At 51.1% G+C, this 27,768-nt stretch overlaps 5 protein-coding genes across 7 annotated transcripts; 4 read left to right on the top strand and 1 right to left on the bottom strand.

The window, feature by feature from the left end:
• The first annotated feature begins 6 nt into the window (after positions 1-6).
• Positions 7-11,308, top strand: LOC112966861 (ATP-dependent RNA helicase DDX19A). Of its 3 annotated transcripts, XM_026067395.1 has the most exons (12): positions 7-21; positions 268-316; positions 800-853; positions 1,763-1,898; positions 4,594-4,686; positions 5,394-5,496; positions 5,902-6,016; positions 6,465-6,642; positions 7,083-7,320; positions 7,642-7,804; positions 8,674-8,865; positions 9,441-11,308. In XM_026067395.1, the coding sequence occupies exons 5-12, from the start codon at positions 4,625-4,627 to the stop codon at positions 9,500-9,502; spliced, it is 1,113 nt and encodes a 370-aa protein (XP_025923180.1). In that variant the 5' UTR covers positions 7-21; positions 268-316; positions 800-853; positions 1,763-1,898; positions 4,594-4,624; the 3' UTR covers positions 9,503-11,308. The 3 variants fall into 3 exon arrangements, with proteins under 3 accessions (XP_025923180.1, XP_025923182.1, XP_025923183.1); XM_026067397.1 differs by lacking the exons at positions 7-21; positions 268-316 and adding an exon at positions 946-1,185 and having other exon boundaries at positions 794-853; XM_026067398.1 differs by lacking the exons at positions 7-21; positions 268-316; positions 800-853; positions 1,763-1,898 and adding an exon at positions 2,080-2,234.
• A 1,984-nt stretch (positions 11,309-13,292) lies between these two features.
• On the bottom strand, positions 13,293-27,026 carry UBXN10 (UBX domain protein 10). The gene is made up of 2 exons (XM_026067399.1): positions 26,644-27,026; positions 13,293-15,165 (listed from the first exon to the last, which is right to left on the bottom strand). Exon 2 carries the CDS (start codon positions 15,148-15,150, stop codon positions 14,224-14,226), a length of 927 nt encoding a protein of 308 aa, XP_025923184.1. The 5' UTR covers positions 15,151-15,165; positions 26,644-27,026; the 3' UTR covers positions 13,293-14,223.
• Positions 20,208-22,026, top strand: LOC112966863 (phospholipase A2, membrane associated-like). The gene is made up of 4 exons (XM_026067400.1): positions 20,208-20,247; positions 20,836-20,980; positions 21,064-21,170; positions 21,419-22,026. Exons 1-4 carry the CDS (start codon positions 20,208-20,210, stop codon positions 21,562-21,564), a joined length of 438 nt encoding a protein of 145 aa, XP_025923185.1. The 3' UTR covers positions 21,565-22,026.
• Positions 22,369-23,301, top strand: LOC112966865 (basic phospholipase A2 Cdr-13-like). Its single transcript, XM_026067402.1, has 4 exons — positions 22,369-22,408; positions 22,753-22,897; positions 22,985-23,091; positions 23,174-23,301. The coding sequence occupies exons 1-4, from the start codon at positions 22,369-22,371 to the stop codon at positions 23,299-23,301; spliced, it is 420 nt and encodes a 139-aa protein (XP_025923187.1).
• On the top strand, positions 23,719-24,621 carry LOC112966864 (basic phospholipase A2 Cdr-12-like). Its single transcript, XM_026067401.1, has 4 exons — positions 23,719-23,758; positions 23,911-24,046; positions 24,254-24,357; positions 24,485-24,621. Exons 1-4 carry the CDS (start codon positions 23,719-23,721, stop codon positions 24,619-24,621), a joined length of 417 nt encoding a protein of 138 aa, XP_025923186.1.
• Positions 27,027-27,768: the final 742 nt, after the last annotated feature.

The following is a 27,768-nucleotide window of genomic DNA, read 5'->3' as shown; positions in this document are numbered from 1 at the left end:
CAGGAGGCGGCCGCCGAGTCGGTGAGCGCCGGGAGGGGGAGGGAACGGGAGGGGGGGGAGGCGGCGGCCCTAAACTCGCCGCCGCGCCGGGCCTGGGCGCGCTCCGGTAACGGCTGCCGGCGGCTGTTGGCGCCGCCTCGCGAGGGGGGAGCGTGTCCCCTCCCCCCCTCCCCAAAATCGCCCTTTTCCGTGTGATTTTTCCCTTCCCTTTGGAGGCTGCCGCCTCCCCCGGCTGCGCTCACGGGTTTTGTTCTTCCTCGCTTGCAGTTGAGCAATTTGCACCTGAAGGAGGAGAAAACCAAACCGGATTCCAATGGTGAGTTACAGCCCGCGGATCAGTCCTGGGGGGGGAAAAAGGGGAAAAAAAAGTCATGTTTTTCCCACGTGTTTGGTTTGGCCTGTTGGCGCCAAGTTAAACCCCCGATTAGTCAATAAATTCCCGAGAAAAGGAACATAAAACGAGGGATAAGCAGTAGCTCGGGCTAAATATCCGGCTCCCGTGCTTGTTCTGCAACACTAACATTTTTTAACCACTTTCTGGTACGTTCAAATAGCTGTTAAAGCAAAACGTCTTGGTACGACTGGCTTGAAGCAAACTTCAGCATCCGTTTGCTTCTAGGGAGTGAGCTGTAACCTGGGTGCCTTCTGCGTGCTGAGGGAGCGAGGCCGTTCCAGTCGCGGTGGCGACCTGCTCCATAGCTTTTCCACAGGGTTTAAAAGCAAAATTCCTGTCGGTGTGGGTTCCTCCTGTCGCGTTGGGGCCCCGTCTCACGTCTGCCCTGCCGCTCTTTGAATTTAGGTGCCGTTGTCAAGACGGATGACAACGTGGAGAAGACGGAGGATGAGGAAAAAGGTAAGTGCCTTTTAGGGAAAGTATTTTGGAGCGGAATATTGAAAAGAAATTAATGTCACTTATGCTTAAAGCAAGTCTGCCTTGTGTCTCAGGATGGATGATCTTGTATCCTGCCCAAAGGACTTAATTCTAAGGCATGTCCTTCCTCCATAATACTTTTAAAGCCATTGGGTCCTGTAATAACTTGGGAGACTGCTGGATTAGGATGGAGAAAAATAAGGGGATAGCAGTGTTCTCCAAGGCAGGACTGGATACAGCAGCGGTTTGGATAAGCTGGAGCTGGAATTGCTGTAGCAACCAACGTGTTGCGTTTGTGAAATGACTGTTAAGAGGTGGGTAATGTCTCTAAATCCTTCAGAAGGTGACTTAAGAGAAACTTGCTTTGGGATACAGAGTTTTTGGCAAAACCCCACAGTGCAACAATTCAGCCTTACGTTTTGACCTAACTTAGCCTCAGCCCTGAGTATATCAGAATCTTTCAAAGTACCCTTTGTCCTCAAGTTTTCTTTGAAACGAACAAAACGTAAAAGGTATCTGTCCATGTGTCAGATGATAGCGAGGCTTAAAGTGCCTTTTAACCCTGTCCCACCTTCCACATAGATGCTGTGCTATGATATCTTAAGTAAGCAGAGCACTGTGCATGTTAAGATGGCCCTATCCCCTTGAAACAGTGCCTGCTTTGGTTTGCCTTCCTAAATATAAAATGTGAGCCTCTAGGGTATCTTGGTAGGTGTTTCACTCAGCTGCTTTTGGCTCTTATATGACCCTTCTTTATAATAAGAGAATTTCAGTATTTTCTGGTTTGGATGCATCTTGTCCTTCTTAACTGGCTCAGTAATGCAGCATTTCAGTGGGAGCGACGCTTTAGACGGGCCACGTTTTTTTTTTTATCTCCTTTTTTTTCTACAGAGGACAGAGCTGCCCAGTCCTTGTTAAACAAGCTAATTCGCAGTAACTTGGTTGACACGACAAATCAAGTGGAAGTGCTGCAGAGGGATCCCACATCGCCTCTCTACTCTGTGAAGTCTTTTGAGGAATTGCGACTGTAAGTGCCTGTTTGTTGAAAGATGCTAGAAGAGTAATACTGTGATGAACCAGCTGTAGCCGGAGATGTCTCTGGATTGAGCTGTTGGAGCCTGGGCACAGAAATATTAAGTAGCCTCCTTTATAGTTGTATTTTGCAGCTTGTTATTTGGCGTGCACGTTTGTAGGAAGCCTGGTTCTGAACGCGTTGAGAGTTGTGGTGACTGACTTTCCCGTGGCCTGTGACGAGACTGCAAGAGCAGGTGTCGGTTTGGAGCTGGTCAGGCGGTTGGAGTCTCCCCTCGTGTCCTATTAGATTTCCTGCCAGTGTAGGAGGTATCGCTGGTTTCTGTTTCAGGTAGCTGCAAATTTGTCATTAATAAATTAGCATATCATGTGTTGTATTATTTAAGTGCAAGCAGCAAGAAGAATTCTTTTTTCTTGGTGTTCTGTGAAGGTTTGCATCTGAAATGAGCTCATTCTGAGAAGCGGCTTCCCGTGCAAGTGTTGTAAGTCCAGATCTGTGTATATCTGGCAGTTTTTTCCCTCTAATCAGCCCTAGCAACACTTTTCTGAATTTCGATCTACGTGGTTTTTTTTGCTCTTCAGTTGAGCAGTGCAGCTTGCATGTAATAAGCTAGATGAGCTGCAAAGGGCTGAACAAAGGAGGGGACGGATGGACTATCTTTCCGTGGCCGTTATAGTCGAATGTATGTGAATTGCAAAGTGAAATCTTTTTCTGTGCAAGAGGCATCGTTATCTCCCCGCCGGTTCTTCAGCAGCCGCAGGGAAGCTCAGAGCGGGTGTTCCGGCAGTGCTGCTATTCTTGTGGTATACGGGCAGCGTTTTGGAAAACATGAGATTTGTTTTACGTGTCAGAAGAAATGAATGCAACAATCTTCTGTTACTGGTCTCTAAGATTATTTGTGAAGGTGTAGTTAATAACACAAAGGAAGCTCGCTTATCTTTTCTCTGCTGGTGATACGAGATTTATTGAACTGCAGGGGCTACTAGTGTTAATATTTTTTGACCCTTCCCATTGAATACCTTTACCAGTTAGCAGTAGCATTTCAAGAGAAAATAGCTGTATTTAATGCATGATAAGTTGTTGGGGTTTTTTTTTTTATGTGCTAAAGGGGCTGTCCTCTTGAGATTGTTTTTGGTTATGTTGACAATACTGTTTTTGTTGCTCCTGGATGTGCGTCCCCCAAAAAAATCAGGCCTGACCAGGCTTCCCACCTTGAAGCGTTAGGGCGTTGTTTGAGTTCGTCAATGTTTGTAGTAGAATGTCTACAAAAAAGCTTAGGTCACGTAGTGCCCGTTAGCATCATCTTTCAAAAGCCAAACAGTCCAAGCGAGTTAATGATGGGGGCAATCAGACTAATTGAGTCTTTTTTTTTGTTATTTTGTTATGACTTGGTGTATCCTTGGCAACTGTTTCAGAGAGTTGGGCTTTGTACGTCCTTGCTTCTGAACTGCACAAGGTTACCTTTTCAAAGAGCTTTTGTTTGAATCGCCGTCTGAAAGTAATATGTGCTTTTTAAAAAGCATGTTGTGCTGAATAGCAAGTTCTTAACAGCAGGAAAGTGGGGGCAGGAAAACTAACTTGCTTTGAATAGAAAGTGCTTACTCCTGAACAGCACTAACAGCACTCCAGTGAGCTCTTGGCGGTCATCAGCTGGGAGTTTACTAACACCATAACCTGAATTTTAGGTTGTTCTTGAGTCTCTTTTTGCGTACACAAGACTAGAAAGCTAACTCGCAGAAATAGTAATTGAGAAGTATTTAAGGGTTAGCAGTGTCACTGCACGCTTCCATTTGACCACCGGGTTACAACCACGCACAGATCACTAGGTCAAGTCATGCTGAACTAAGCTTATCTGTCATTTACTGGTTTTGTGCATAAAGCCAGTATTACTATGATAAGATGACAATATATATTACAGACTCCATCAAGAGTGAAGTCTTTGTAATGATTTTATGACATTAAACTTCATTCTGTTTCACCTGTACAGAGGCCGCTTGTCCCATATTTGAGTCTTCAAGGAGTGATAGCTTTGGCGCTGAGATTAGGCATTGCTAAGGAAAAGGGATTGACCGAAAGGATAGGATTAACGGTCTCTGCTGTGGAATGGCCAAGAGCGTCTGCAAAGCTGCTTTAGAATATGTGAGAAACCCAACACTAGCACTTGCAGCTGTAACACAAAGTTCTCTAGGTAGTCGCTAAAGGCAGGCATATAGGTTGACTTGATAAACCAGGTTTTTTACACAGCTTTCATTCCAAACATTACTCTGCTTTTCATCTCTTGTTGCTTCCAGGTACTGATTGTAGTCAGTCATTAATGTGATTACAGCAAATACACCGAAAACGGCAACTCCAGGTCCAGGCCAGGAGCCCGAGAGCTGTGCTGGACCTTTCCTCGCCTAGAAAGGCGACTGACCCTAACGTGCTCCCTTTATCAGTAGATGTTGTCCCTTGAGCTCTCTGCGTTTGTGCTTACTTAACTTGAAACCTAACAATGTGTGTGGTTACCTTGAATGATTTGTCTCATTGAAGAGTCGTTGGGTAAAATAGAGACTCACTGTACGGGGAATTAACGCTGAGTTGCCAATGACCTTTATTAAGCTCTCATCAAAACACAGCCCGTTGGTATGGTACGGCTGCTTGGCGCGAAGACGTTTGAAGGCATAGCTAAAAAATACTGCTTTCTTTTCAGGAAGCCGCAGCTTCTGCAAGGAGTCTATGCCATGGGCTTCAACAGACCATCTAAGATCCAAGAGAATGCCCTGCCCATGATGCTTGCTGAACCGTACGTACCCATACTTTCTACTCCCTTTGTGTTTAGGAAGGATTTGGAAGATTTATTATGCGATTACTAGACTTCCGCTGTGGATGGGAGGATGGCGAAGGGGGAGCTGCCAGAGCCGTGGGTGAAAGGGTTCCTGTGCTATGGTACTTCTGTGGCCACAAGCTACGTGACAGCAGCCCTAGATTTGCCCTTTTCCTAGGGCAGGCATTAAACACTCAGTGGCGCTGAAGATCTATGTTAGGCCAAGGTAACTCTGGTTTTTCCTAGTCAATGTAGGGGAGAAATAATAAGGCTGTTATGGAACATCGCTCCGAAAATCCTGGATAGGTGGGAGTAGTTGAGATGCTGTGGATTGTCTGCCGTGACTGGTTGGTTTTCCTCTCTGCCCCTCTGAGCTGAAATATGTGAAGTATTAAAACACTAGGGGGAGATGTGCAAAATGGAAAAGTACTGCCAGATCCTAGCAGTTTTCCTTAGAAATCTAGTGGTCAAGGTCACTTGTGCTGAAAGAGAGAGCTGGTAAAGGGTGGGAACTAACTTCTGCCCTGTGAATACAGAGGACTGATAAATCTCAAATGTATGAAAACGCTTGTGCCTGCCACTCGCTACATCTTCTTTCTCGCTCATCCCCGTGAGCGTGCTTTTTGTGCGGTTTGTTGCGCTGAGCTCGTGCCAGCGTTTAAAGCGTCTGCTCTGTGTCGCTGCAGCCCACAGAACCTGATCGCACAATCTCAGTCTGGTACTGGTAAGACAGCTGCCTTCGTCTTAGCCATGCTCAGTCGCGTGGAACCTGGGAACAAGTATCCACAGGTAAACGTTTCTGGAATATAACTCTTTTGTGAGGTTTAGTGGCAGTGCAGTGCCACCTAGTGAAGATGCTGTGGGTTTTCTCTTTTTTTGGTTTGTTGGGTTGTTTTTCAATGAGAGCTTAGATTGCTATTAGACCCCTTATCCCTACTGTCTATATATGTCCTCTAGCAGACTCGAGTCTAAGTATCAGAATTGGACACAGAAAGCCAGTAGCTAGATGATTGTATGCATATGAACTAATTTCCAAAGTTTAAGAATCCGGAACTGGATGGGCTTTCAGAAGCTGTTCAGCTGCTCACATGTTCATCTTCAGTAAAACTTCAGCAAGGATTTTTAAAAGCAAGTGTGATGATGTTGCCCAGGAAGTTGATCATCTCAAACTCGTTAATCCCTCTGTCCCTTTAGTGTTTGTGCCTTTCCCCAACGTATGAGCTGGCACTTCAAACGGGAAAAGTGATTGAACAGATGGGAAAGTTTTATCCAGAGCTGAAACTTGCGTATGCTGTCCGAGGCAATAAATGTGAGTATGGTGAAATACCACCGAGAGACTGTAAAAGAGGAAGATTATTCTGCTGGGCTTGGTGTCAGACGCTAGCACAACCAACTCGCGTTCTCACCAGTACAGGATCTGTACAGAATATGAACTTGGTGTAATGGGAGTTAACTCAGAGTGGGGCAGAGGTGCCACTGGGATAACGAGTCTGTCAATGCTTTGGATTTTACCAGAATTTCTTCCCTAACACAAACACAGCTAAATACCAGGAGCTTTATTGTGACTGATTTCATAGCTATTAGGGATAGTTTGTGCAGACCGTAGATGTGGTCTAACAGCTGCAGTTAGAAGAATTGTGCTGTTAAATTTGTCAAACTGAAAAGAAGCAGTGGATCTTGTATGCTTCACATGATCATGTTCTCATCTGTAAATTAAACTTTAAATTAAACTAAATTAAACCTTTCTGTCTTGGCAGTGGAGAGGGGGCAGAAGATCTCTGAGCAGATTGTAATTGGCACACCTGGCACTGTGCTGGACTGGTGCTCCAAACTGAAATTCATAGATCCCAAGAAGATCAAAGTGTTTGTCTTGGATGAGGCTGACGTGATGATAGCGACCCAGGGCCATCAAGATCAAAGCATCCGCATTCAGAGGTAAGGACTTGCTGTGCAAGTTGCCTGAGGATGGGAAATGATGATTAATTCCTTTCAATTGCAGGTAGGTGTTTTGTAATGTAGAGGCAGCAGGGCTAGGTTCTTGACTGGTGTCTTCACCAGTAAACAACAATATTAGAATCATTTATTTAGCTCTAATTCAGATGGTTAGCGGAGACAATGTCAAGGGATGACAGGCAGTTTAATTTTCTTAAGGAATAAAAAACCATGTCCCCAGATCAGGGTTTATTCATTTGTAGATGCTATTGGTCCACATGGGAATGATCAGGTATTAGTAAGATGAGTTTTAGTCTTTCCAAACACTGAAATGAGTGGTTCCGAGGGTTTTGTCTCGCTTTGCCTCTAGCGTTAATCCCATCGAGATATCATGGAGCAACGGAGTTGCATGCGACTCCTCTCCATTTTGCTCTTTCTTGCAGAATGCTCCCCAGAGACTGCCAGATGCTTCTGTTTTCGGCCACTTTTGAGGATTCTGTGTGGAAGTTTGCTCAAAAAGTTGTTCCTGATCCAAACATTATCAAACTGAAGCGAGAGGAGGAAACACTGGACACTATTAAGCAGTACTACGTTCTGTGCAATAACAGAGACGAAAAGTTCCAGGCTCTCTGTAATATCTATGGCGCTATCACCATTGCCCAGGCCATGATCTTCTGTCATGTGAGTCCTTCTGTGAAATGCTAGTCCCAACAACCCTGTTAGTGTCTGTCAGTGTTAAGACACCTGGCCAGGCATCATCATCATCTTTTTCTTTTTTTTTTTTCTTTTTTGGCTACCATAACTCTTAGAAAAAAACAATGCTGACAGTGCCAGAACAGCCATGTAAAGCTGGCACAGACTGTAGAAAGGGATAAAACCTGTATTTGGAGTCTGCTGCAGCAGTCTGCTTCTATGCAGGGTCTCAGCCTGCCCAAGAGAGGTTTGTTCTTGCTTCCAGCTTTAAAACTTCTTTCCAAAGACGGGCCTAACTTTGTGTTTCAGACTCGGAAGACGGCTGGCTGGCTGGCGGCAGAGCTCTCAAAGGAAGGCCACCAGGTGGCATTGCTCAGCGGCGAAATGATGGTGGAGCAAAGAGCCGCAGTCATAGAGCGTTTCCGAGAGGGCAAAGAGAAAGTGCTGGTGACCACGAACGTCTGTGCCAGAGGTAGGGAACAGCGGAGCTGGGCCAGGGAGGGGCAGAAGCAGCACTTCTTGAGATGAGATACTGCTGGCCCACATGCAGAAAGGAGTTGTAAGCCGGAGTGCTCCAGTCTGGACAAATTAGGGTCCTTAAACTCATTTCATGACTTCTGGACTGGAGCTGCTGGCTTTCTGTGTGTGTGCGTATCAAGATGCCTGTGGGCACATGCAGGATTACTTGTAGGCTTCCTGCAGCTTAAGGTGAAAAATTCCATCCTGTGACATTTTTATACCCCTGTCACTAAGGATCCGGTAGCTGCTCCTTAGCCTTGCTTGTACTGATGACCCTAGATGTTTGAAATGTTTCAAAATAAGGAAATCTGAAAAACACTGAACTCCAGGAGCAATTTGTGATGCAATTTAAGAGCTGGAACAGTTAAGACAACTTAGTTCTTCAAAAGCCAAAAGGTCTTTATAGCTACTGAAAGGAGGAGGGAGTTTCCAGTAGGAGTGCCTGAGGATTCATAAGCATTGGGTAAAACTGACTGTTTTCCCATTATCCATTTTAATGGGATTCTCTGGTGTAATAGTTTGATGGGTTTTATTTCCAGGTGCTTCATAAGTATATTGTGGAAAAGATCCATTTCCAGTTGTACCTATAGGTTCTGCTGGCTAGTCGTAGCCACTCTTGGTGTTGCTTCAGAGGCTGAGACTGGCTTTTAACTCTTCCCTAATCTCGGAGGCAACCGTGCTGCAGCTCTCTGGAAGCTGTGGAAAATTCTGCCATTCGGTAACTTAGGTGTTGTGACCAAAGTGCACACAGGTCAGGACGGAGGCCATTTCCGCTCTAAAACGGATAAAATGCGATTGTAATCTGATGCTTTCTTTTATCAGGGATTGATGTAGAGCAGGTCTCCGTTGTTATCAATTTTGACCTTCCTGTGGATAAAGATGGCAACCCAGATAACGAGACGTACCTGCACCGGATTGGACGTACAGGTCGTTTTGGCAAGCGAGGACTGGCTATTAACATGGTGGACAGCAAGCACAGCATGAATATTCTCAACAGAATCCAGGAACACTTCAGTACGTACCCTCATACTTCTTTCTTTCTCTAAACTTGATCCTATTCCAGTAGAATTTTGACTAGCTGTGTACTGAGCAGCTCTGGTATTTGTCAAGGCTCAAGCCAAAGAGGACGTCAGCTGCATTTCGTGTTGCAGTTGGCTCCAAAAGAATAATTTGCTAAATGAAGCTGTGCAACAAATAGTACTTGTTCCTTTTCAAGTGGGTAATGAGCCATTACCAGATAAAATTCTTCGCATGAGCGCAAAGCAGTGTTTATACTGCAGTAAAATAGGTGCCTGACAAGTACCTACATGTCACTTAGGACCGCGAGCTGCTAAAGATATAGGCAGGAGATAAGTTGAGTTGTCTGCGATAGTCCTTAAAATGGACATTCCAGAGATGATAATGTTCAAGTATCCTGATGGACCTTTTATTAAAGAAGAAAAAACGTTTATGTTGCAGTTTTAAACCTTGAAAGAATATTTCATGGATAAACCTGACTTCCCTGAGACCAGCTAAAGAAAGCAGCTTTCTCTTCTGTGCTCTGGTATACCATATCTGACCGGCTTCTGATTTTTTTTTATTTTTAACAGACAAAAAGATAAACAAATTGGATACTGACGACTTGGATGAAATTGAGAAGATAACTAACTGAAGCACAGCTGCTGGAACTGGTGTGTACCCTGCTGTGGAAGCTCTCCCACTACAATTGGATCAGCGTTCAGATTGGCACGCCTCTCAGCTAGTCCCGAAAAGGACTCTTGAGATACGAGTACACAAAAATTACCTCATTTTAAAAAATTGCAGTTGGACTTAAAATTGTGCAACTTTGGGGAGGAAGAGGCAATGTTTACAGAAGCTTTTAACATTTCTTAGTTTAGCCTTAAAATGGGAAAAATATTTTGAATTCTAAGAAATACGCTTGCCAAAAAAATTGGCAAAATGTAACTAAAATAAACAAAAACATACTTTATTGCCTTTAATTGGGATGAAGTTCAGCATAAATGTGATTGGTTAAAATTCAACAGCCAAATATATAATGGACATGAATTAAGAAAAAAGAAAAAAACAAAAACCAAGGCAGCTGATTTTTGGCTAAAAACTCAACTTGTACGAAATAGGATGTCATTCTCTTTGGCGCTCCCTGAGCTCTTAAGACTCATTTCTGGCTTCCTGATGGATTTGCCCTGCTTTTCCTTAAGTAGATTGTCCAAAGGATGTCTGCAGTAGCTCATACTCTCAAACACAGGTGCCGTGTTGCTTTTGCTGGGCAGTATTTTGTTTTAATTTGTCCTTAATTTGTTAGAATGGCCACTATACGTAAAGCAGTGCAGTGGTGAAAGTGCTCAATTAAGTACTCTAGAAGTTCATCTGAAGCATTTAACCTTGCCAAACTGTAGGCGGGTGGGGTGGGGGGCGAGGGGCAGTGTAAAGGGAATTGTACTAATTAATTTTCTGAATAAATTCACCTCTGTAAAATGCTAGTGTCTTTTGAAGTGGGGGTTAGTCACCTTTAGGCAGATGGTGCCAGTTCTAAGATGCTGCTGTGAAGCTCCACGTGAAGTAACGCATGGAACTGCTGGACTTCACTGATCAGTAGTAGAAACAAGAATATTTATCTGGCTTATAAAAAAAAAAATCATGATAGCTTGTATTGACCAAAAAATACTTGTAGAACACCAAATTTACCTGTTACAGTATGTTTCAGTACCAGAGTCTTGAGTTAAATTGCTCAGCCGAATCACAGATGGGAAGAACTCCACTTTCATTGTGCTAGTAGTGCAAAACAGACAGGTCCTCAGGCCCTTGCCCCAAGGTGATGTTATTTACAACTGCTCTTTTGGGGCTTTTAGTTTAGTTGGGACCATTTTAGTGTGCACAACTGAAAGTTTGTGGGTTGTTCCCCCGGCCCGGTTTCCAGGACAACGTAGGCTCCTGAACTAGAACTTAGTGGTGCACAGTTCTTTTGGGGAAAGTGGGACATGCGTGAGCAGCCATCGGCCTGCTACTCAGTGCAGGAATCACTTCAAAACAAATGTATAAATTGTAAATTTAACTAGGAATTTTCTTTGCAATTTTGGCCATCATATTCTGTTCAAAGACAGGAACATGGATCCTTTTACCAAGTAAAAAAAGGCTCATTTAAAATGTACCTAAAATTTTAGGAAATTGTGCACCCTTTTATCAATTTGTATAAAGGCTTTAGTGAAAAACTGTTAAAATTAAACTTTTTGTATTCTGGGGTGTATCTATTTTTATTCTGTTGGAAACCTATTTAAAGTGGCAGGTGAGTGAGTGCTTGCGTGTAGAGTGGAAGACTTGTTTCAATCACCTACTTTAATAGTACAGCTGAATGACCTCGTGACAGCAGTGCATTGGGTTGAATTGTCATGAAAGCTGCTGCTGGTCCTGTGTGCTGTTTCTAATGTACTTTGAATTGGAATAAAGAACACGTACTGAACGATGCCTCAACTGATTTTTTTGCGTGGACACCGTTTTGTTCCTTAAAAGCCATAGGTAAGCCTCCTGCTGAGGCAGGAGTGCTGCCACGTTGCCTATTTCTGAATTTCTCAAAGCATCCTGTGTAGGCTGAATTGCACCTGATTTAATGCTGAATTTCCTAAATTCTTCATGTAAAAACATGACAGCTTCCTACCAAGAACTGATAATGTGAAATGATACTGCATAATGAATGAGGCCAGATAAATACTGTTCTTCCCTCCTAGTGCGTTACTGCTAAGACTTCCCCTGCGTGTACGGAACAAGACGTTTCAAGGAAAGAGGTGCTGAGCACAGCAAGTTCAGAGCCTTTGATGCCTGCTGCCAGCTCTGCTTTGGGGAAAAAAACACTTGACAGTAGCGTTTTGCTGCAAGCAGAGGGAAGCAGAAGATCAAATGGATGGCAGCATGGTTAGGATCAGTTCAAATTCAGATCAGTTGTTGAAACAACTGTGGGAGGGAGGGTTTTTCACTGCTGTAGAAGAAAGTACTTGAGTTAAAACACGCTTCTTGGAGATGCTATAGCTTGCATCAGTTTGTTAGAAGACCAAGCTGTCTCATCAGGCCCTCTATTAGATGGAGATATTCAGGAAGGAGAATTGCTTTCCGTTGTGATTCAGGTTGCTCTTTTCTTGCATTCTGGTTGATGTATCAGCCTCTGTCTGTCTGTTTTTAAAGCCGTGTAGCGGTCGCTCTTTCTCTGGTCCTTGGCAGCAGGCAGCGATTGAGCTGAAGCACCACTACTTCATGTGTGTGTGTATTTACAGCCAAATTAATTGCATTTGCTGTTTAAGAGGAGATGTGATAGCTAAACCTCCCCTTCACATAAATCACTTTAAGTTTCAGCCTATAAGGTTTTATTGATTTTTTTTCCTATCACACAATATGAAAAGTCTGAAAACTTAAGTGAAATGTAACATTATGTACATAAAATCAGGTGACAATTGCTACATGCTAACCCTGATTTGATGTTCTTCCTCCTGTCTTGACTAGTGAGCTAGAGAAAGCCGCATTTTTAGAGCTGGTTTGAACAGATCAACTTAGTGGCTACTCAGACTACCTGCAACAAGTGCTCTTTTCCCTACAGTCCTGCTCCTTATTCCCAGCAAAGATGCGATGTGTGACGCACTCAGAGACATGAAAGTAGGGAAAAAGAGCTAGATTCCCAGTAGCAGAGGGGAAGTAAAAAAGGATACCGTCTGATCGCATGTTGCAATCCCATTTTAAAGAGGAAAACATCACCCTAAAGGACAGGGATCATTAGATGATAGTGCAGAGTCATTAAAAATGGGGTATGACATTCCTTACCATTAGCAGGTTCAAACTTAAGAGTGTGCTGGCACAGCTCACTGCTGGTTCATCCAAGCGTCTCATTAATCATCAAACACCAAATTAAATACAGAAAGTGGTTCGTGCAGTTCATTCTTGTTCCTGTTGTTCCTGAACGTTTCAGTGAAACACATTGCTCCCCAAGAGGTTTGATGACGAGCACCCATGGGCGTTCACAGCCCCTCTCCCTGAAGGCACCAGGATTGCTACTGCTGAATTACTACCACCCGCCTATTATTTCAGCAGATACTATTTTTATAAAGCGGGTGGACCCTGAATAGTTGCTTGAGATAAGATTTTATGCTCTCGGTCAACACCAGAATGAGTTTTCTCCTATTACTATTTTTCCAAATTGGCAGTTACACTGAGGCAAAAAACCTTGGTTTTACCTTACAATATTAAAACTAGCCTGCTTGTTTGGCAGGCTGTCCATTCCCATAGCCTAAGCCGGTTTTGTCCGAGTTAATTATTGCCTTGGAACTGTAAGGAATTCCATCAGAAACTCAGCAGATGTTTGGTTTTTTGTTTTTTAAAACACAAGCACATTGTATTTATACCAAAACCTGCCAAGTTACTCTAGCAGACTTTTTAAATGGAATAACTCTGAAAGAGCCATAATGGTTTAGGAAAATGTGACCTACTGGGTGAGCCAATTCCCCAGACAAATCCAATTAATATATTAAAAAAAAACCTCTCAAAGCATCACTTACTTTCTTGAGCTAACTCATTTCAGTTGCAGAAGTGTTAAACGGCAGTATTTTGTAACAGCAGCCCAGGGAGGCAATCCATTCTTAACTATGAATCATGCCAGCTGAACGAGAGAAGAAAAACTAAAGAGGAAGAAAATCCTGCTACTCTCCAATACAGCCAAAAATTAATCATTTGTTCGAGCAAGGACAATATAGTCACTCCTAAACAAGGCACTGAGGTTATCCAGGAATAGCTGAGCTCTCAAAGGTATATTACCATTGACCTTGCATTTAATACTTCACAATAATCTACCAACTCTAATGTGTTATTGCTCTTATTTTCAGATGGTTTTCCGATTTGATTGTAGTTCAGTCACTTTTGAGGTCAAGAAGATGCTTTAGGATGATGATCTACTGAAGACAGTCATACAAAGTAAAACAGTTCTATTTCCATCTTCCCAAATATGTTATTCTGAATCAGAATCCCTTCTGGGAAGCGGTACATTCCTGAAATATAAAAAAGACAACAGAAGAGGTCTCCTACTCCAAGGAAAGAACACGTCAGAAACATCAGTCTTCAAAGAAGAAAATGGACCGTTGCAAACAGGCCAAAAGTTGGTGGCACTCAAGAAGTAATTTATGATTGTACATGTAAAAAACAAAAAAAAGATCCGGTTAATGCAGTAGGTATAAGCAATATTAAGCAATATTTCAACACACTCCTTTTATATACACAAGTCTGCTTCAAAGGAAGCTTTTGGAAGACAGCAAGATCAAGAAGGAGGCCCACGAAACTTCAGATCGTTTCAGTTTTGGGGCCGCTTGACAAGAAGTAACGCATCCCAGTCAGCAGAATTACCTACAGCGGTGCGATGGGATTTGTGCTGCAGTTCTCGTACCCCGAGAGATCTGCCTCTTGCTGCTCGTTTTGTAGGATGCACAATACCGACTTGTGGAGGATTCCACACTCTTGCAGGGACCTCGTAAGGTCAGAAAAACTCCTTCTAGGTACCTCCATGGTTTCAACACTACAGCGTTTGTATTTGGTGGTGGTTTTCTGTTCTGCCACAGCAAGGACTGTCTGAAGACTGTCTGTAGGCTTGAAATGATGCTCAAATCTTTGACCAGATGGAGATCTAATAGCAAGCAGCAAATCTGGCTCTTTTTCTGATGGTTCTTCCAAACTTAAAGTGGACGACAACGAGCTCTCTTGTCTCATTTTCCTTCCCGGCTTCTCAGAAGGAGGACACTGAGCTTGTGAGCCTTCTTCAGTAGGTTCTTCGGTTTCTGACACTATGCTGGTGGATCCTTGTTCTCTAGAAAGAGGTTTGATTTTCTGAGCTTCCTCCTGTCCTCTACTCATTTTCAGTCTGTTGGTCTGCTCAGTTACTATTTCCACAGCACTGTTCTCCAAGCCTTTCCTGCCGATGGAAGGGAGCACCCTGTACTTGTTCAGGGAAGAGGAGGTCCTCAAAGGCACTTGCTGCAGGAGCTCCGGGATTTCTTCAGGAGATACCTGGCCGGACGGGAACACCGGTTTCGTCGACGACGTTCTCTGGCTGTTTCCCGATTCACGGGCAGCTGCCGGCGGAGGGGAAGATGGCACTCTGCACGGACAGGCTTCCACTCGGTGAGAGTAACTGAAGCTTGACCGCGTGCGTCCCTTGGCAGATTTTGGCCTGGTCACGTGCATGTTGATAGCGTTTGTGCAACAGAAAGCAGCTGCTGTGCTCGAAGGGAAGTAGCGGTCAGATGGTGCTAAGTTCAGAAGAGCCGCTGTGGCCATTGCTTCTCAGGACACCTGCAGATGGGGTAGTAGAGGGAAAAGTTACGGGAATTGGCCAGAAGACTTCTAGAAAGTTTAATTTCCCTACAGCTTCCACTTTTATGCTGTGTATTATCTAACAGTAGCAACAAATCCAGTATACCACAGGGTAGGCAGACAGCAATCCTACGGTTCAGTAGTGGCAGATTCAGAGACGGCAGGATATATTCATAGGTGCTAGTTTTGTCGCAGATCAAATCATTTCAAGCTGATCGAGAGCACTAGGAAGTTGTGCGCTTTTCAGCCTGAAGACAGGTTTTGGGCAGAGAGAACAGATTTCTTTTCTGACGCTAGAAACTTAGTGGAAACGGCAGATGAGTGAACTCCAAAGTACGGATCTGGCCTTTCTGCTGTTCCTGCACTGCAATCTGAGCACCCAGTGTGGACTTTAAGGTAAGAAAGACTGACTACATATCATTTTTTAAAAATCTCTTCTTTAAAGACCCTTGAGATTGAGTATGTCTGATTCAATACAGAGAAACCCATTTTGACTTTGCCACCGATCAAAAGCTGYTCTACTTGATAGAGATTGATATAGGCCTTCCGTTAAAGATGAAGCCAAATACTACCATGTTTCCCAACTTAAGCTTCATTCAGACCACTTTGCTTTCCAAGGACGAAGCAGCCAAAAAGTCCAGGGAGCTGGCAAGTGTCGTTACCCTTGCAACGATATCCCGGAGAACCGAGACAGGGGACACTTACCTCTTCTTCCTTCTTTTGTGGTTTATGTAGCAGGATTGGTCAAGGGGAAAAAAATGCAAATTTTGCATGAGATCATTTGCCACTCTCCAGAATTTGTAAAAGCTACTTCCAGACCTGCCTGCTGCTAATCTCCCCAAAGCAAACAAAAAAAAGGAACAACCCACACCCCCATCAGTGGCTGGTTTATTTTGGCTTTTCAGCACTCTTCAGAAGAAAACCTGTCTGTGAATCTACCTTCGTAACCCAGTGTCTTTTTTTCAAAAGCACAAGTTGTCTGTTACTCCGAGCAGGATACCCACGCTCAGGCTCCCCTGCCCTCATCGAATAAGAAAGAGTCGGAAAATAGATGCTCTCGGGCCTTTTGCCAGCAACGTGTTATTTAACACTATTCCTCCTCTACCTCTTGTCTCGGTGAAACGGAAACGATCAGTAAGTTAACGCCTAGCAAAGACACACAGTCGCAGCGTGCAAGCGTGCCCCGACAAGCCGGCGGGACGGAGCCGTTCCAGGAGCCCCGGATCCGTCCCTCGGCCGCTTCGGTGGTCTGTTTATCTCGCGCAGCACGGCAGAGCTACGGCCAGCAGCAACGCGGACGCGCAGCGCGAGTGACTCACCAGAGTCTCCTAGGAGCGCCTCAAAGGGATGGGGGGGGTGTTTGATTTACCCCGTCTAACAAATAAACTCCAAGGCAACAAAATGAACACGGAAAGCTAAAAGCTGTAACCCCGCGTACTCCAAAGAGGGATTCCCAAATGCATTGAAGCAGCTATCGACTATCGCCGCTACATTGGCGGTTTGGGAATAAAACCCAAACAACCTGCCAGAAGTCACGGTCGGACTCTCCCGCACGAGGGTTCGTGTCACTCCAGCAGCTGCTACATATATCGGAGATTTACCGTGAGAAGGCGACCCGGGATGTTTAAATCCGGCGCATTTTGGGCGTGGGCTGCCTGAACTGCTGGAGGGGGTGGGAGGGGAAACGGCTGTCAGGGATGGGGCAGGACACCGTGCGGAGCAGAGCTTGGGAGAGCCTGCGGCCCCACAGCGTAGTGGAGCAGGCTGGGGAGCAGACCCTGCTCGGGTCGCCAGCCCCACAGCACAGCTCCAGCACCGCAGCAGGTCGCAGCCCTACAGTCAAACCTGGTCCTGAACCCACAGACAACGCCAGCCCCACAGCCAGGCCCTGAGCGCACAGCCCTGCCCCACAGCCTGGCCCCAGCCCCACAACCCGGCCCCGATCCTACAGCCTGGCTCCACAGCCAAGACTCAGCCCTACAGTACAGTCCCACAGACAAGCCTCAGCTCCATAATACAGCCCCACAGCTTAAACTCAGCCCCACAGTCAGGCCCTGGCCTCACAGCTCAGCCCCACAGCCTAAACCCAGTCCTATAGCCAGGCCCTGGCCCCGCAGGTCAGCCCCACAGCATAGCCCTGGCCCCACAGCCAGGCTATGACCACACAGCCCTGCCCCATGGCTTAGCCCCAGCCCCACAGCCAGGCCCCAGCCCCACAACTCAGCCCCACAGCCAGGCCCCAGCCCCACAGCTCGGCCCCACAGCCAGGCACCAGCCCCACAGCTCAGCCCCACAGACTGGCCCCCGCCCCACAGCTCTGCCCCACAGCCAGGCTATGACCACACAGCCCTGCCCCATGGCTTAGCCCCAGCCCCACAGCTCGGCCCCGGCCCCATAGCTTGGCCCCACAACTAGGCCCCGACCCCACAGCCCGGCTCCGCGCCTTCCCTTCACCTGCCGCCCGCGCCCGCCGGCAAACACCGCCGCGTTGCCATGGCGACCGCCCCACTTCCGGCCGGGCCCGGCACGCCCCGCCCCGCCGGGGGACCACCGAGACGCGAAGCACGCGGCTGGCCAGAGCGCCCCTCGACCCCCCAGTCCTCCCGGCCGGCTCGCGCCGCCAACGGCCGCAGCGGGGCAGCCGCCATGTTGTGGGGGGCGAGGACGCGGAGCCGAGGGGGATGGCGACGGGCCCGGTGTGGCCGCGCCGTCCCGCTGCGGGCCAGCAGGACAGCGCACGGCGCCGTGCAGAAGGCCTCGTTAAATATAAGTTAAATATAAGTTAATATACGGGCGGCTGCCCTGTCTCCCGCGCCGGGGGGGCAAGCAGCAAGCAATAAATAACCGAGATAAGGTATCGGCAGTCAAAGCCAGGCTCTCCGCCCTGCCGTGGGGGAAGATCAAGGAGTATCCGCATGCTGAAAACGCAGGAAAACAGTGCTATCGCCTCCTTCCTTTGGCAGGCTGTTCAATAACGTTACCCCAAACACATGCGCAGATCAGAGCGCCCCGAAGGCCTGACCCCTCTGCCTTGCACCGAGCCCCGCGTGCGTCTGCTACGCGGAAAGGGGGAAAAGGTTTGAGATCCAGCCGGACGGCAACGGCCCCAGGTGGCATTTAAACCCCGGGGGGTTTAATCCTTGGCGGGGGATTGCAGATAGCCGCAGCTTCACGGGCGGCCTCACCCCGCTCCTATCGCTCCTCTCTTTGGAGCCGGATTAAGTTCTTCTCCTTAGGAGGAGCAAGGCTGCTTCGCGATTCCCGCTGCGGAGACTGCCGAACCAAGGCAGAGGGACGAGAAGGCAGAGCTTAAAATCAAGGTTTAAAATCGGGGATTTGCTTAAGGCCACCTGTGGAGCTGCTCTCAGAGACCTGATCAACATTTAGGCCCCTGGACGGTGCAAAGAGCCGCAGAGATTTGCAAAGCTTTGCAGCAAAAACCCAGTGGAGGAGAAAAGCAGTGAACCTGCACCGGTCTTCCCAGGGGAGATCAGGTTTCCGTGTTTCACCGTTAGGGTCAACAGCTTCAGAAGCAAACTCCCGCAGGGCGAGGAGCTCGGCGTGCCGTGGAGACCTGCACCGCCAAGGCGGGCGAGCGCCCTGAAATGCCATCGAGGAGGAGCAAATCATTAAAAACCGCTGGGGGGGGGGGAAATCCTATCCTTGCCCCTAGTGGAAACGGGGGTTTTCGTGGATCAGGTGGGGAGTCTGGTAGCTCCTACTGACTGGTGAGAAACTGGAGGAGCGTCACCAGTTCACAGAGCTCCGGCTGACCTGCTTTAAGACACGGAGCCACCACTGTGTGTAGAGTTGCAAAATACAGATCAGTGTAAACCCTCTGATGCTTCCCAACCTTCCCAACCTACCGGATTTGCTCCTGCCTAAGCAAACCCATAACTGCCCTTCATGATCTTTTCCTTATCGGGCTGGTGTAGCTTTTTATTCCACTTGGCAGCGGGAAGCGAAAGGTCAAAGAGGGGAAAAGGCCTGGGCCAGACATCGCTGCCAGCATTGGAGGGGAGCTCTGGTGGCTCTCGAGAAATTCAAGAAAGGGTTTCTCCAGTGATTTCCATCGGAGCCGCGGTCTTAGCCCCCGCGAGATGCCTTCCCTAGAAGCAGGGTGAAGCACTCGGGGTGGAGCAGCCTATACGCTGGGCAAATACCATAAATACATTTGCTTTCGGCGCCATGGTTTCTCAGGAGCGATAGCGGCTTTTGTTTCTTATCTCCTCGGCTCTTCTGCTTCCCCTGCGCCTTTGTGTCACATCTCAGGCGCAGCGATTGAGCAAAGTGTATTCAAAAGGCATTTCAAAAGGGGTTTCCATGGCATTTCCAGTCTTCCGGAAAGCAGCTCTAGGGTTTTGGGGCGTAAGTTGGCAAAAATAGGCATGAGGAAGGCGTTACACCAGGAACCCGTGTGAGACAGCCCCATGGCCACAGGGTCACGGGTCGGTAGCTAGCACAAGGATTCAGAGACGGGAGAAAAACCCTGCACGTCACCAGCTACTCACCTTCCCCCATCTGGGCAACAACTACGTTTGTCCTGTCTCTCCGGCCACCTAATCCCGCCGCCTTTGAACGGAGACCTCGGCCGGCGTCAGCTGGGAGAGCAGGGTCGGCCTGAAATTAAGACAATTCCAGAAGGATGGTCGCGGCGAGGCAGCGCTGGTGCAACGGCATCGCACAGGATGGGAATCTCCTCCTTCAGCAAAGGGCCCGTCGGCAAGACCGACCCGCTCCGAGACGGACGGCAGGCAGCGAGCCGGCGCAGGCAGAGGAGGGGCTGGACCTCTCCACCTATATAAGGTGAACCCACTCGGGCAGGGGCGGCAGAGGCTCTCCCAACTGCAGGCAGGGTAAGTCGAGCGGGGATTTTACCGCCCTCTCTCACGCTAGCGCGTCGCTCCAGCCGCAGCGCCGTCCGAACGCGTCCTCTGTCTGTCCCGGCCTCCGTACTGCCAGGTCTTCTCTGAACAGGAGACAACAGCGTTTCGGTTTCCTTTTCCAGGTCCTGTCCAGAGATGAAGAATCTCTTTCTACTTGCCGTGCTGCTGGCGTGCGGTAAGTGCCCTCGTCCCAGCAGGCCGGGTCAGGGTCTCGTTTGCGCTGGCGTAAAAGAACCGTGAGCCCACAGAGGGCTTTGTGCACGTTTTGCAGCCATCAGGGACTCGTTGAAACGTTGCGGTTTCTCCCCGATGCTTCACGTAGCGCCATCGGAGTCGCGGAGGTCTCGGTTAGCGGCGGTGAGGCTTTCGGACACCCAGGTCCAAATGTGCTTTAAGAGGTTTTGTAGCCTCTTGTCACCTGCTTTTCTGCCCGTGCCAAACCCAGGGCTGGTGCTGGCAACGTGGCACTGCTGCACAACGGATGCCAGTGGGGCACAGCACGTAAAGGGAGCGCTAATACCTTCTAACAGACCGAAAAACAGTCGGAAACATAATCCTTAACCTTTTCTTAAGACTCCTAAGAGTACACATGCAGGTGTCCAGAGAGGGGCTTGCATGCCCGGCCGCGCGCGTTCCCCGCAACGCCAGAAAGACGCCTTAATTCCCACGCCCGACGCGTGCAGCAGCATCGGGCCCGTCCGGGACGGGCTGCCTCCTTCCTCACTCCGCCCCAGTCCCAGCATATCCCTCTGCCCCCCTGCAGAACCGCCGCCGGTGCGTGAAAGCGTCTTGGAGTTGAAGCGGATGGTCAAATCGGCGACGGGGAAAAGCGCCCTGCTTTCCTACAGCTGGTACGGCTGCTTCTGCGGCATCGGGGGCAGAGGCACCCCCGTGGACGCTACCGACCGGTGAGTACGCGGAGAAGCGCCGCCGCTCGCCGCGTCCGGAGCCTTGCGGAGGGAGAGCGGCCTTGACGCGGTGTCTCCCGAAGGTGCTGCCAAGCCCACGACTGCTGCTACCGGAAGCTGAGAGAGAGCAAGTGCAGGCCCCTCATCACCCCCTACGAATTCGACGTCGCCGACGGAGACGTCGTCTGCGGTGAGTACCCCAGACCGCGGCACCCGGTGCATCCTGCCTGTCCCTGCGAGCGGCGGCGGTGGCGGCGACCCACCAGGCGTCAGATTAGCAGTGAGCGAGACACGAATAGGAGCTAGAGGCTAAAAACGTTTGTGCTTTTAGCCCCGGCAGCTGCACGCGCTGCGGCTGCCCGGCCTGCTCCGGCGACGCAAAGCCGACTGCCGCCGGGCCGGAAAAGCCACGGCAGAACGCGACGTTTGTGCCCGCAGGTAACGAGCAGAGCTGGTGCAAGAGCGAGATCTGCCGATGCGACAAGGTGGTGGCTTCGTGCCTTGCCGGCGCTCTGCATTCCTACAACAAATCCTACCGTTTCTATTTCAAACTGAAATGCAGAGGCAGTAAGCTGCAGTGCTGAAGGGCGGCCGGTGGGAGTTTGCAGATTTTGACCGGCTCTGCCCTTTGCTAAGGGAAGAAAAGCCCGGCGCCGACACTGCACCGAGCCCCTGCTGGAGCCGTCCTCTCCGAAAGGCCCCATTCGGGGCAAGGACGGACACACGCCCGTTATGGATGCGATAGATCCCCCAGCTCCCCAGAGGAGACGCCAGCTTTCACTTCTTATCTCTTCCTCCTCTCTTTTCTTTAGTGGTTTCCTGTCCCAGTAAAAAGAATTCAATAAAAGGTCTCAGAAACGCTTTGTTCCCAGGTGGTTTTCGGTAAGGCCCGCTTAAGTGCGGCGGGGCAGGCTTTGCTTGCACGTGAATATCCAGATATCTGCGGTCGAGCGGGGAGGGAAGGAAGCCCTGGCCCGCAGCGGGGGAAACCCAGCCGGCGGAGGCCGCCTGCCCGCGTTTCCCCTGCCGAGAAACAGCCGCCCGCATCCCAACGCCACCGACGAGGCCGAGGGTCTTTGCACCCTCTGGTTTCCTCCCGGCGTGGAAACGACACCGCGTTGCTTTCTCGAGCCCAGAGCCGCCCGCGGCGGGGGGATTTTGGGCGTTCCTGCAAAGGGGAAGGACGGCGCCCTTCTCCTTTGCCGAAAATCCCGCTCCGCAAGATCTGTGGTAAATGCGGGTCCGAGGGCGAGGAGCCAAGCGCCCCATCTATATAAAGCAGGGCCTTCGGGCCGGGGTCCTGGCGAGCTGCGGAGGTTTTCCCAACCCCGGACACGGCGAGCAGGGCTGGAGCAAACGCTTTCTCCTCCTTTTGCCTGCCGGCGGAGATGAACTCCCTCCTCGCGCTCGCCGCGCTCTTTGCGGGGGGTAAGCGTCCCCGGGAGCCGCGGTGCCACCCTGCGCTGGCCGTGGGCTTGCACCGGCGCCTCCCCGGGAAATCGGGAGCTGATTTCTGAATCTCCTCCTCTTCCTTCGGCTGCAACCTCTCAAAAACACGCAACGGTTTCCTAGAAATCAGCTCCTTCTCTACGGAGCTGGGACTAAGTTTCCTTTTGGTCGCGTCTACATGTTTTTAAGAGGTCGCCAACGCGGCACAAATGCGAGAGGATGGTGGCCCGGCTGGGCGCCGAGCCAGGCGGCATCGCGGGGGGCTCAGCAGCCCGCAGCCTTCCTCCTCCTCGCCGCTGCCCGGCAGCTTTCCCCCCCTCCAGGCATGGTGGCGGTGCACGGGAACCTCGGGGACCTGCAGCGCATGATCACGGAGGTGACAGGGCGCCCCGCGGTGCTGCATTACGCCTTCTACGGGTGCCACTGCGGCTGGGGGGGCAGCGGGCAGCCGAAGGACGCCACGGACAGGTGAGCACCCCCCCCCCCAAAACCCCGTTTTAAGCCCCCCACCGCCCGAAAACGGGGGCGTTTCGAGCCGGTTCGCCGCTCCCGCAGGTGCTGCCAGCAGCACGACGCCTGCTACGACGGCCTCCTGCGCTACGGCTGCGACGCCAAGCGGGAGCGCTACCGCTACGGCTGGCACGGCGGCGACCCTGTCTGCTGTGAGTAGCAGCCCGGCCCCCCCCCCCCCCACGACCCCCTTCCCGCAAAGCCGCCTTCACCCGGCGCTCCCTTCTCCCGCAGATTGGGGCTCCTGGTGCGCCCAGCTCTCCTGCGAGTGCGACCGCAACCTGGCGCTCTGCCTGCGCCGAAACCTCGGCACCTACAGAGCCCGCTACCGCTTCTACCCCAAGCACACGTGCCGGCGCTGAGGGTTCGCGTCAGGAGCCGCCCGCCTGCTTTTATATACGATTTCGGTTTGCACGAGCCATTTTTAGCATCGCTCCCCGCGGAACTGCGATCGCACCGTTCGTCTCCGTGTACTTAACAGGAAAATAAACAACGTCCTAACCGGGCGCTTAAATCATCCCGCTGTTGAGCGGGGAAAGAAATCGCTGCGCTTTCCTCCAAACGGCGCGCGTCGCCCTCCCCAAACGCGGCGAACCCCGGCCCGGCGCTGCGTCACTCCGGGCCGTGGCCCCCGGGAGAGGGTGGGAGAGGGCCGCGGCGCGGTATAAAAGCAAAAGGGGCCGAAGCGTAACTTCGACGCGGCGCTTCAAGTTAAGAGCCCGGCCGCCGTGCCGAGCAGCCAGCGGCGCCGCTCGCTCGGTCCGCCCGCCCCGAGGAAGATGAGGGTCCTGCTGACGCTGGCGGCGCTGCTCGCCTGCGGTAAGCGCGACCGTCGAGCCGCAGGGCGACCCCGGGGGGGGGGGGGGGAAGCCCCTCGCCTGCTCGGCGCCCTGCCAAAAACAGCTGCTGAGACCTCCTGCCCCCCCCGGGCTCCTTCCTACAAACCTGCCTTTTCCCCCCCGACGCTGCAGGCGCGCTGCCGGCCGGCGGGAAGCTGCAGCCGTTCCCGCACACCTTCGCGCCGGCGCTCGAGGGAAGCACCGTGGCCAACCTGTCCGCCGCCGGCTGCTCGGCGGGATGGGGCGCCTCGAAGGCTGCGATGGACCGGTACTGCCGGGGGCAGCCCCGCGGGACCCCGGGGAAAGCCAAAAAGTGGGAAAAACGGCTGGGCTGGGGGTGAAGCGAAAGAGGGAAGGGGCTGGAGCTGCTCGTGGGCGACCGAGAGCAGGAGGGACAGGCAGGGAGGTGCTGCCCGCGCTTCCCAGCCCGCCGGCGGGCGGAAAACGGTTTTATCCCCCCCCCTTGTCGCCGCAGGTGCCGCCTGCTTCGCACCTGCTGCTACGCCAAGCTGGCCGCGCGCCGGTGCGACGTCGCCCGGGCCCAGCAGGCCGTCGCCCGGGCCGGGATCGCGGCTTGCCGTAAGTTCCCGTGGTGGCGGCGGGGGATGCGGGGTGCAAAAAACCGAAGGCGAGCGGAGGGCTGTGTTTCGCGGCCCCCTGCCCTCCGCAGCGGCATCGCGGCGCTTTTCCCCTCTGCTCCCCGCAGGCTCCCGGAGCTGGTGCGAGAGAGGAGCCTGCAGGTGCGAGAGGGTGGCCGGGCTGTGCCGGGTGCGCGGGCGGGCGCTGGTGCGGCCCCGCGCCTTCCGCCGCGGCAAGTGCCAGACGAGAGTCGGGCGCCGCTGAGGGAAAGCGCCTTGGAGCCGAGCCGGGGCGTCCTCCTGCCTCGGCTGCCCAGCCTCCGGAGCGGTTCCCGGCCTCGGCACTCCGGGGTTTTTCGCTTCCGTGCAAGGACGACAAGCCTTTTTCGAAGCTGCGGCATCGCGCGCTGCATCCGAAGAGGGCCCGTTCGGAGGGGGAGAGCGACGCAGCTGCAGCGCTTCCGCGGAGAGGAAGGAGGGAGCGGCAGCCGCCGGAGCAAGCCAGAAAGCAGCGGGAGGCGCTCGGTTAACTTTCCTTTCCCTCCCGCTCCAGTTCCCGAATGCAAATTGCCGTGCGGCAGTGCCGGCGCCCTTTGCTTTAGCTTCATTGCGGATTCTCTTATTTCTCCCCAAAATAAAACCGGAGAGTACAAAGCAGCGCTCCTCTGCATGACGTGATCTCCCTTACAGGCGGCTGGGAGAAGCTGCCCCGTTAACTCGGCTTCCTGCCGAAATCCCCAGATAAAAACCTAAAAATGGGAGCTGAGCGACGACTCAGACCCCCAGGTGAACGTCACCTCCGAAGCCGGCGAGTCTGCCTCAGCCGGAGCGAGCAGCTCTCCCTGTCCGGATTGGCATGGGGGGATTTATCATGCCGCTGCCCAGCCACCCGGCATCACCCCTTTCACAGGAGAGGGAGATGGAGGTAGAGCCAAGCCTCGCAATCACCCCCGGTGCGGAAAACACCCCAAATGCACCTGGAGCATCCACGTTTCCCACGCTCTGGAGGGGCCGTGCCTCTCCCAGACCGGGAGGTTTGAGCAACCGAGGTCAATGGCGGCAGAAAATGTCCCCAAAATGAGAAACGCTTCCCCCGGGTCATAACGCTTTACCGTCCTCCTCGCTTAAGAGCAGCGTTTGGTCCCAGGGGAGACGAGCGGCTGCGGGGGGAGGACACAACCCTTCGCTGGGTGGGAATCGAGGACGGGATCCTTGCAGAGACGGGCCAGCCTGCACCAAAACAGGCTCTTTTTGCTTAAGTACCAGGCAAACCGTAATGATCCGCACGTGTTTCTCTGCCCGGACATCGGGGTGTTAGAGCTGGTTAATGTGGAGCTCCGAGCGCTGCTCAGTTGGCTCAGACGCTGCTCTCCGAGGAGAATGAATTGGGATGTGAAAGATGTAAGTGCCGAAAGCAGTACCAGAATCGATGCACGGGGGGGGGTGGGAAAGGCAACCCCATGTAAACATGCAAAATCTGTTAATTTTTCCCGTCGTCCCGTCCAGAGACCCCAAGAAGGGCCTTACTGTGTCGTCATGAGATATTTTCCTTCTTCTCTTGAAGCAAAAACATGTTGCGAAACACAGACAAAATCCACATGCTCCCAGGAGGTGGGCGGCCTGGGAGCAGACACCGGCCAGGGGGCTTATTTCATATCCGGACAATACGGAGAAGCCCCGTTGCGAAACCACCTTAAGTAGCTGTCACAGAGGGTCTTTGACCCGGCGGCTCAGTGGGTTTACTAGAAAACATCTTATTCCTCGGAGAGAGGAACAAGACGCTCCTCCGGTCGCACACACCAAAAACCCCACTGCGGCCCACGCAGGGGGAAGAGATTTTGCGGAGGCGCAGAGCCAGGCTCAGTTTTCTCACCGCCTCTGGGCGAATCGCGTCCCTGTTTCCTGCCTCAGTTTCCCCACCCGTTGCAGGCGGGTTTCCTCTCCCTGGGCTTCCCGGACGAGGCAGAAACAAAGTACTAAAATGCTTGTAAGGGACCAGATAGCTAATTAGAGAGTCTTGCCGAGCAAATGACATAATTATCCCTTTTTTTTTTAAACCACTTTCGTTATACGCCTTTTTTTTTTTTTCCCTCCCTACCCCGTTTGCCTTATTTTGCTCCTGTGCAAGGATGAACCAGACGCCTCGTGCAACAGCCCATGAGGATTCCCCCCACCGGCCCTTTTTCCCCAAACGAGACCACGCAAGTGATCTGGCGAGGAGCAGCCGGGTGCTGACGGGTCCCCAGTAACCAAAAAATGAGGGTGCAGCCCCTYGGCGCCATCCTACCTTCGGCCGCAGCCCATTCGGCGTCTCCTCCGCGGCAGCACGTAACAGCTGGAGGATGCTTTGCCCCGGCTGTGTTTTCTCCCTGCCCGGACAAAGAAATATGGAAACAGTGAGATACGGCACAACCTTTTCCAACTGAAGTGCCAAAAAAAATTAATAAAGCTTATGCAAGGATGCGRTTTCTCCCTTTTTCTCCCCCAAACTGTCCCTTGTCCTTAATGCACCCTTGAGACTTTTTTGGTGGCAGTGACTCGCCCTGTGCTGCCAGCACCCGTGAGCCCTTGACCAGGACACTTCTCCTGCCTTGGCAGCCTCAGCCGAGCCATTTGTGGCAGGGAAACGGGAAGTCGATCAAAGGGACCCGGGACCTGCACTGCTCTCGTGCCTGGTGCTCTCGGATGCGAGAGATGCCTCGTTCGGGCTGTGCACCACCCCGAGCTGTTAATAATTGCAGCATTTTCCCTGCTACTCTGTGCGGAAAGGATGGATGTCATGTGGTGAGAAACAGCATGATGCCGAAGCCCCGAGGCTCAAGCCCTTGAGACCCCCTCATGGGGAGGAACTCCCTTCCCGGACATCCTTTAAGACAATGCTGGCTCAGAAAGTGCGCTTTTAGGGGGGGAATGAGGGAAAAGCGCTAGGAATGGGGCCAGTAAATACCAGCTGGGATTAGGGTGAAGGTTAGAGCTCCCGAAAGGCCRGACTTGCCCTTAGGCGGAGGCCAAATATTGACCTTATGCTCGCCGGAGGCGACCCACCCCAGAAAGATGACACTTGCTCTACCCTGCGTTTCAGATGAAACGAGGCATCATCAGCAAACCTCCGGACMTTCTGAGGAAAAAGAAATATCCATAGAAACGGTAACGGCAGAGCCAAAAGAGGAAGTGGGGCCAAGCGAGCCCAAAGCAGCTCCCARGGCAGGCTCTCCTCGGGGGTCAAGCCTGGAAGGAGAAGCATCACATTAACTCCTGTCCCAGCTGTTTGCTGTTTGAGGACCCTGGGAGACCCTTCTCTGAGCTGGACCCGCAGTAAAGCAGCAGCACKCAGCTCCTGAATTGCTTTGCAAGCTCTAGCACTGCCGCTTCCAATGATAACTTTAAGGGTAATAAAGCAAAAAAGGCCCAG

This window comes from Apteryx rowi, unplaced genomic scaffold (genome assembly GCF_003343035.1).
Source record: "Apteryx rowi isolate R43461 unplaced genomic scaffold, aptRow1 scaffold_259, whole genome shotgun sequence".
In the NCBI taxonomy this organism is placed as follows: Eukaryota; Metazoa; Chordata; class Aves; order Apterygiformes; family Apterygidae; genus Apteryx; species Apteryx rowi.
Note: the sequence above shows the minus strand (reverse complement) of the source record. Positions and strands in the feature narration are given on the sequence as shown.

Excerpts from the sequence above, each read along its gene's own strand:
- LOC112966861 (XM_026067395.1), top strand. The coding sequence starts at position 4,625 with ATGGGCTTCAACAGACCATCTAAGATCCAAGAGAATGCCCTGCCCATG. Across the intron at positions 7,321-7,641 it reads AGGCCATGATCTTCTGTCAT|ACTCGGAAGACGGCTGGCTG; the intron begins GTGAGTCCTTCT and ends TTTGTGTTTCAG. Across the intron at positions 8,866-9,440 it reads CAGAATCCAGGAACACTTCA|ACAAAAAGATAAACAAATTG; the intron begins GTACGTACCCTC and ends TATTTTTAACAG.
- UBXN10 (XM_026067399.1), bottom strand. The coding sequence starts at position 15,150 with ATGGCCACAGCGGCTCTTCTGAACTTAGCACCATCTGACCGCTACTTC.
- LOC112966863 (XM_026067400.1), top strand. The coding sequence starts at position 20,208 with ATGAAGAATCTCTTTCTACTTGCCGTGCTGCTGGCGTGCG. Across the intron at positions 20,248-20,835 it reads TGCCGTGCTGCTGGCGTGCG|AACCGCCGCCGGTGCGTGAA; the intron begins GTAAGTGCCCTC and ends GCCCCCCTGCAG. Across the intron at positions 21,171-21,418 it reads CGACGGAGACGTCGTCTGCG|GTAACGAGCAGAGCTGGTGC; the intron begins GTGAGTACCCCA and ends TTGTGCCCGCAG.
- LOC112966865 (XM_026067402.1), top strand. The coding sequence starts at position 22,369 with ATGAACTCCCTCCTCGCGCTCGCCGCGCTCTTTGCGGGGG. Across the intron at positions 22,898-22,984 it reads CCGAAGGACGCCACGGACAG|GTGCTGCCAGCAGCACGACG; the intron begins GTGAGCACCCCC and ends CCGCTCCCGCAG. Across the intron at positions 23,092-23,173 it reads CGGCGGCGACCCTGTCTGCT|ATTGGGGCTCCTGGTGCGCC; the intron begins GTGAGTAGCAGC and ends CTTCTCCCGCAG.
- LOC112966864 (XM_026067401.1), top strand. The coding sequence starts at position 23,719 with ATGAGGGTCCTGCTGACGCTGGCGGCGCTGCTCGCCTGCG. Across the intron at positions 23,759-23,910 it reads GGCGGCGCTGCTCGCCTGCG|GCGCGCTGCCGGCCGGCGGG; the intron begins GTAAGCGCGACC and ends CCGACGCTGCAG. Across the intron at positions 24,358-24,484 it reads GGCCGGGATCGCGGCTTGCC|GCTCCCGGAGCTGGTGCGAG; the intron begins GTAAGTTCCCGT and ends TGCTCCCCGCAG.